At 43.9% G+C, this 8,471-nt stretch overlaps 1 protein-coding gene across 1 annotated transcript; it reads right to left on the reverse strand.

Moving 5' to 3' along the window:
* Positions 1-880: 880 nt before the first annotated feature.
* On the reverse strand, positions 881-5,543 carry LOC138938586 (transcription factor Zelda). The gene has a single exon (XM_070305679.1). The coding sequence runs from the start codon at positions 4,391-4,393 to the stop codon at positions 1,259-1,261; it is 3,135 nt and encodes a 1,044-aa protein (XP_070161780.1). The 5' UTR covers positions 4,394-5,543; the 3' UTR covers positions 881-1,258.
* Positions 5,544-8,471: the final 2,928 nt, after the last annotated feature.

Genomic DNA, 8,471 nt, shown 5'->3' on the forward strand with positions numbered 1-8,471 from the left:
TAGTTTTGTGTGTGTGTGTGTGCGCGCGCGCGTGTGTGTATTGTAATAAATATCGTAATTTACCAAAAAAAGAGAGAGAGAGAAAGAAAGAAGAAGAAAAGTATAATTACAAATTATGAAATATGTGATGAGATAAATGAGAGCAATTTTCGATGATTTTGGAAACGTATATTAAAGAAACATAGGAAATAAGGCGTAATTATAACATATAATTATATATATATATATATATATATATATATATATATATATATATATATATCTATAATATATACTAAAAATACATTAAAAAAAGTATAAAAAAACGCCGAATAACTCTGCGCTTTAGCGCTAATTGGCCTTTGCCCTATGGTTGTAAATTTTATATCATAGAGAACCTTCTTTGTTTATGTCATTATTTAATTGTATAATTATTTAATTATAATAATTATAATATAATAATAATATACACACTTTTTTATATATATTTAATACTTTGTACACATTGTTATAAGCTTCGACGACTTAATACAACATCGATATTTAGTCTCCGATCACTTATTGCCAATTTGAAAATGTGATGCTTATATTATAATTTTCTCGAGATCGTCGTCAAAAACATTAACGAAATTTAAAGTTGTGATATGTTGAGAAATCGATGCGACAGAAGTAATAGATAGAGAAAGATCTCGTACTATAATATTCCTGTCTGGGATCAAATATCGTTACGATTTCGATCGATACCGTCATAAAAGTTTCGCAGATACGTTTTTTGTATTATGTGTTAAAAAAAGCACAGTGATTTCGATACATTGTGAGATCTGTTTCACTACTTTCCATCAAATTACTTTTAGATAAAAGCTTGAAAAACATCAAATTGCTTTGTGAGTCGAATAAATATTACCTTAATATAAAAAAAATTGAAAAAATGCCGACGCTGTCATACAGTGTCTACGTGTATATCGCTATATTAAAACTACTTTTTCAAAAGGTATTTATTTGCGGGGATAAAGTCCAAGACAAAAATTCGTTATTTCATTTTTCTTATCAAAAATACTGCATTTTATCGAGAATTACAAAATAAATATCAAATCATTGGCAAATGATTGTATATCGAATTTTTGTATATATTGGATTGAACGAACAAAGGAACGAAGAAAAACGATATCTGTCGATCGGCGAAGAATATTACCTTTCTCGTTCTGTCATCGAGACGATCTCGAAGCCGCGCAGTAGTCGGACAGCCCAATCGGGCTTGACATCTCGGAGACACACGTCTTTATAACTTTCTGTCGTAGTTGTTATGGACATCGTTGGGCCGTTCAACGTTGCACCGTTGAGCGTTGAATCGTTGAGTGTTGAAACGCGAACCGTTGAGCCGCTGAGCGTTTAACCGTTGGACGTTCTGCCGTTGCGCGGTCAGCCGCGCTTTCTTGTTGTGCGTGTCCTGATGCTTCTTCATATGATCCTGTCGAATAAATCCCTTACCGCAAGTATCACATTTAAATGGCCTCCTACCGGTATGGATGCATGTATGTCGTTTGAGATCGGTCTTGTGGGCGAACACCTTCGGGCAAGCGTCGCATTGATGTCTCCTCGCACAGGTATGCATCTGAACATGTTTTTCGTACACTTCTTCGTTCGGAAATCGCTTGCCGCATTGGGCGCATTTGAACGGCTTGTCGCCCGAATGGAAACTTTTGTTATGCTGCGTGAGATAACAACCTCTCATGAAATACTTGTTACAATCAATACATTTGTAAACGCCATCCTGCGAAATAAAATTGGCTACAGTGGTAGTGACCTGACGTTGCTTGCTCGAGTTGGTCTTGCTCTTACGCTCCTTCTTAGGTTGCAAGCCAATGTTCGGGTCTAAATCCTCCTTCGCCTGCCTCGGCTGTGATAGATGATTATTATTCGTTTCGAGATCAATGCGTTGTTGCTCAAGCTGATAGGAGAGCGAAGATACTTGTTCCTCGTTCGTCTGTATCGTCGTTACATCCATATCGGTCAACGACTTATAGCGCGATGGTGAATACGGATCATAGGTCGTTGTGGAAGATTCAAAAGATTCTTGAGGAGCAATCTCCTCCGCGCTTAGCCCCCCCACGTTAACGGTTTGTATCTGGTTTTGTTCTACTACAAACCCAGTTAGCACACCGATTTGCGTGAAATTCTTCTGATCGAAGATCGTAAAACTAGGCAGCAGCTGATGTTGTTGGTCGTTTTGCTCGTTACCAATAGTAGTTAGTTGCATGGTGGTAACTGGTTGGGTAGACTCCAGTAGGACCGCCGGGGTGTTGGTAGTAATTGTAACGTGGGGGGGCAAGGCGTTTGGGTACGGCTGATGAGGCATCGTAGTACCCCCCATCGCCGTGGGCGAAGTCATCGCCGGATGGGCCAAGCCTGGTGGCGAGTTCATGTGATGCGGGTGGGGGGATGTACCCATTGGTGAAGGGCAATTCATGTGCGATGCTGCCTGCGGGGGTATGGGCGAATTCGTGGTATGATGCACCGGCTGGCCCGGCGAATCCGTTGGCAGGTGAAGCTGCTGCTGCTGTTGTTGTTGCTGCTGCTGGAGGCCCAGCTGATGAGGCGCAGAACCCATTTGTTGCTGATGATGTCCCGCCAGCGACGATGGAACCGGAGAATTGACCGGCATCATTCCCGAGTGCGGCAGATGGACCAGCTGTTGCTGCAGGGCTGCTGCCGAAGAGTCGCTGCTGCTGTTGCTGCTGCTGGAATTGCAGTGGGTGGTGGGCGTGTGAAGCAGGCCCCTCGTCGCCTCGCCCGAGGGACCTGCCATCAAGTTTGGGGGACTCCTGGAAGATGATAAATCCGGCGGGGATCGTGCGGGCGCGCCGCCGCCCCTGCTGCCCGAATGATTATTGTCTCTAGCAGGATGATGATGAGCGCTAATCGGTAAGTTCGCCGGATCAGGTTCCTTGCCATTCTTCACAGCGTTCTTGTGCAACGTCGTATTATAGTGTCTTTTGAGATGGCCTGAGCTTGTAAACCACTTGTTGCACGCGGTGCAGTTGTAGGTCTTTGGCCGGCGCGGCTCGTTGCTTTTCCAGGATTGATTTGCTAACGGCGCTTTCGGCGGTTGTTGGACGAAACCAGCCGGCATCTGGTGGCTTGCCATCGGTTGCGTGCTTGTAATTATTGGTGAGCCTTGATGTCCGTGCTCCATGGGCATATGTTGACCGCGCATGAACTGACCCTGATCAGCAATCGGTGGAGCAACATTGTCTATGGGGCCCATAGAGCCAAGCCCAGTATGATAATCATGTGGTTGGGTGGCCGGCGGCCAACCCAGCATAGAACTCACCGAATGTGATCCTATTCTGTGCTGCTGCTGCTGCTGCGGTATCAGCCGTTGCTGCATCTGCATCTGAAGTCCCTGTTGTTGCTGCTGCTGATGTTGATGAATTCTTACGAGCTCTTCCTCGTATCGGTGCGTTTGTACTTTGTGAGAATCCAAGTCGAGGATTTCAGCCTGCTCTTCAGGCGGTTCCTGTTTCATGTCCAACTTACTCGTTTGTCCGCCGTTATAATCGTAACTAGGTTGTTGTTGCGGTTGATTGGAAAGAGGCGGCGATGGATGCAACTGCTGAGGACTGTTGCCCAGTTGTTGATATTGCGGCGCGGATGGATACGCAGAAGGCGAATCCAAATGATTCGTTCTCATGTGCTCGCCTAACTGATTTGCGTCCTCGTAAACGGCACCGCATTTGTCGCATTGAAGCGGCGGACTTTGCGGGCTAGTAGAATTGGACGTCGCGCGATCCGCAGAATAGTGCTGCTGATGCTGATACGGATGATAACGCGGGTAACCGCCGCCACCGTCGCGATTGCTTTGAGTGTCTTCCTGTGACGGCGAAAAATGATGAGTTAACATATAAGACTGCTCGTTTGACATATAATAGCCGCTCTCGCTAAACATTGATGTTTGAAAATGATCGTATGGCTGGCATACAAGTGTATGTATGGCAGGCTGTTGCTGCTGCTGCTGCTGCTGCTGAGGTTGTTGTTGTGGCTGCTGCTGCTGCTGCTGCTGTTGTTGCTGCTGCTGCTGTTGCTGCTGCTGCTGCGAGGATGTTGGATCTTGAGAAGGCGACATCGATGACGGCTCACTCGAGTCCGTCGGCACAGTCACACTATCCCGATTGACATTCACGTGACTATTATGATTGCCAGTCTTACTATGATTATTATTGCTCTCTTCCTGCTGTGCCTTATTAGCCCACCGATTTAACAAGTTCTCTTTATGATACCGCACGTGCACTTCCAGGCTCTTCTCGCCGTCAAAATTGACACCACAGTCCTTACAACGATGCCTCGCATTCGAACTGTCACCTACGTATTGTTGCTGTTGTTGCTGTGCCTCGACAACACTCGTCATTTCACTCATATTGTCTTCTTTCCATTCGTCAAGTCACGTGTTTTAGCCGTCGAATAGTAACTCGTACACAACACGAATAGAATAAAACTAGACGACACACACACATGAGCGCCCGTTACACGCGTCCGAGCGCGCGCGCAACTATAACGTGACGATCCTTCTCCCTTTCTTTCCGGTCTGTTGTTTCACTTAGTCGCCTCTTGGATCGCGTCTTATGACGCAGCAGAACTACGCGTGACGTAGCGAGATAACACATGAACGATTACGTCGTACGTGAAAGCGCGAAACGACACCGTGGCGAGTCACGTGCGAGGGTTCACTAGTTCGGCGGGAGAAACAATGCGCTTCGACCTAGCTGTATAGAAGGGAAAGAAGAGGGAGGGGTTCAAAACGAAAAGAGAGAAGAAAGGAGAAAACAAAAAGAAACCGGGAATACAACGTGTTCTACATTTATCATATGATCGCACCGATTCCGGACGCGAATATCCAATTTAATGTCGCTCCATAAATCGCAGTCACCGCGTACGGCATTGTCGGCCTCGGTTCGACGGTGTGTCGACAACGATGACAACGACGACAGCGGGACGGTACCACCACTTGCCGGCTCCTTAGCTGTGAGAACTAGAGACGGCTCTCGATAATGAGCGTCAGACGATACCGGTTAACTCGTTGCCAAAATGAACAAAACGAAATAAAAATAAACGCGCGTATCGTCCGTGATTTACATGCTGATGGCGCCCGGTATGGCGAACGCTTGTATTTACATTCGTCGTTTCTCTAGCAAAGTCTCTCCCGATGATCGAGACGATCGATACTTTGATTTTGGGAGGAGACACTTCGCACTTTGCTCACTGTAATTATGTCTATATACCGCAATAATTCTCCTTTGTGGAATCTCTTTCTTTCTCTTTACGCGGGTTAATCGTGGGTGTCTAAGAGTTGATCACTTGACGTCGCGTATCCGGTACTGCGAGAGCAGCGGAACTGAGCCGGCGAACACAATGAGAAGCAACCACCTCAGTTTCGCGTCACCCCTCCGTTCAAATCCCCCCTCTCCCTTCTCTTTCTCTCTCTTTTCTCTCACTTTCGGATTACGTTCGCTCACTACAACTGTGTATGACCGTGTCGTACGAACGCCGGTACTACTCTGTCGGTTGGAATTCCGTAGTTTCGACTCCTCGGGCTCGCGCCAAGGCATCGTTTCTCCTCCCCTCATCCCTCCCTTGCCGTGTCCCGCCCCTCATCGCTTCCTTCGCAATCTCGCCACCCCCTCTTCGTCGTCACTTGCCTCTTTGGAGTCTCTCTTTCTCTATATCTTTCTCTCTCAGACTTTAGCACGCTTCCCCTCATTCTCTATTACTATCTCTCTTCATCTCGTATCGTTGTTCTCTCAAACGTCTTTCTTCCTTCTCATCCAGCAACACCGGCGAATAGCAGCTCTCTTCGTCTAACGCTTGGACTTTCTCTTTCTCTCACGAAAACTTTATCGTTCCGTCACGCTCCCTTCGCTGGAAGAATTCTTATCCTCTCTCTTCTCCTTCCTCTCGCTTAAACTTCTCCCTTCTTTCTCATCCAAATGTTTGACCGAGAGAGAAACTGCCTTGCTTCTCTCTCTCTCTCTTTCTTGTCCGCTTGCTTATTCCCGTCTCTCCTGCGTACCAACCCCACCACTTTCGACTATAGTCGATCTCCTCTGATTCCCTGCCTGAACTGAAGAGGGATAGGCACGCACGACAGAACGGTGGAAAGCGACGGCCAACCAAATTTGAGACCTCCTTGCCCTTCCTGGCTTTCATCCTCCCTCCTCGCTCCTTCTAACGAGTATTTTGGCCGTTCTCTTCCTTTCGTCTTACTCGTCTCTCTCACTCACTCTCAATAAGACCCCAAATACTCCAAGACGCTGTGTTGTTTTGTCTCTCTGTTAGTTCTCTTCTCTTTAGCCTCGATGTGTCCTTTTTCAATTACAACACAACCGCCGTCACGTCTCTCCCGATTTTCTATGGTGACGCGTCTTCAGAGAATGAGAGAGAGAGAGAGAGAACACGACGGGACAGAGACGTGAGCATGGCATGAGAATCCTTGTTTGTTGCACGCCCGCGTAACGGCCGGCATCGTCCTTACACAGACGAGACTTTACACGGTGAGACTTTTTTTGAAATTTTTGAATTTAAGTTTTTAAAAAACATTTTGTTTTATATCATCCCCTATAAGATTATTCTTTTTTACATATATGAAACAAACTTCTCCGCTGTACAAAATTAAAAAAATAATTCTGTGTTTACCTCTAAAAATCATACAATTTTCTGATCAATCTTGCTTTGAAATATAAAATCTTAATTTATGATTTTATCATCGAAATAATATTAAAGATAAAAATTTGTGAAAAAAATTGATTAGTATAAATTTTTAATCGGCTGTCACAATACATTCGACAATACTTTGATATATAAAGGAAATCATATCATCGAAGAAATAAATGTAAGTAATTCTGGTGGCACTTGACGCGTTACGGATCATCGCGAGAGCCGGTCCACTTATTTCTACCGAAAAATCCCCTCGGTTGAATCCCCGAATTGCTCGAAGATCACCTAATTCCACCAAGTAATAAACGTAACTCTCGGCAGTTCGCCTAACTTTTTATTAGGCCAAACCGCGAGCCCCTTCGTAAGTACTTGCGTAAAAAAATGTGCGAGGGTATCATCTGGCGATAACTGAACTCTTTTTCTAGCCCTCTCGCCCCCCCCCCCGCGCCTCCGTCCCCCTATTCACCATTCCTCTCTCTTTTCTTTGCGCGCTCTTCTCATCTGGCTTCGTTCGCGGAACGACCCGATGGAATTAAAAAAGGAAAAAAAAAAAAAAAGTGGGTAACCTTGCATTTTTTTACGATAACTTTTTTCTACACGCGCGAACCCGGCCCGTGCACTTTGCATACGGAATGCGACAAGTCCCTCTATCCTGCCCTCTTGTGCCCGACACCAGCCGCATCCACCATTGCCTCACCCTTTACTCCAACTATGAATATGTTTATTGTGCATTGCGCGGTGGCCACCTGATGCAGGAGAGAGAGAGAGAGAGAGAGAGAGAGAGAAACTTGCCGCGTGTGTGGGCGGATGCGCGGAACATGGTGTCATAACTAGTAAATAAACGATCGGTATTAAAATCATATAGCGTGGACGATTAATCCTCTGGATAGAATCAAGAAAATCGCAATAAGCAATCGATTAAGATTCCTGATTTTGTATTATACTGATTTATATATAAAACTAATGAAAATAGAGAAATACTATAATTATATGTAAATATTATATATATAAAATTCGTATATATTATATGTAAGGTCCGTTTTAGATGATCTATAATTCGGCACAAAAATCAAAAGACAGAAGTCTATTTATAATTTTATCTGCCGTATATTCTCTAATATATTTTGATACGTGTATTCTAATATATATTTGATGTGTATTCTGATATATGTATTTTGTATGTATGATATTCCACCTTTTTTGAATTACGTTTTCTATATTGCACGACGTTACATAAAATTATAAATAGAATACTGTTTTTTGCGTATTATGGATCATTTAAAGTTAATAATCTTAACAATGTATTTTGATTTGTTTGTTGATATTTCGGAAAAATGATTTAACATAGTTAAAAATTTTATACAAAAATTACCTTTAAAATTAACTTTAACGCAAAACAAAACTTTATCGATTAATTACAATTTCCAATTTCATAAAAAATTCTTTAATTTTTGCAATATCCTGTTAAAGATATCGAGTGGAGAAAGAATTAATCCAGAACGGTTAGAGAAATTCGAGATCGAGAAACAAAACGCGATAATTCTGCAGCATTCTACGACCAAATTTATCTTTCTTCAATAGCTCTGTTAATTACGAGATTCCTATATTTCTCAATTCCTTAATCGAATCACCTCCCATGTTTCTTTCTTTTTTTTTTTTTTTTTGTTTCACAATTTTCATCCACCAGCGCGTCGAAATGCGGCGAAAAGGCCGTCGGTTAGCGGGAGGGTGGCGGTAGATTGAATCAGCCTAAGCAGCAGCCACCCTTCTACGGATTCCACTCT

Source organism: Polyergus mexicanus, unplaced genomic scaffold (genome assembly GCF_030449975.1).
Source record: "Polyergus mexicanus isolate NDT 795.1 unplaced genomic scaffold, iyPolMexi1.0 SCAF_13, whole genome shotgun sequence".
In the NCBI taxonomy this organism is placed as follows: Eukaryota; Metazoa; Arthropoda; class Insecta; order Hymenoptera; family Formicidae; genus Polyergus; species Polyergus mexicanus.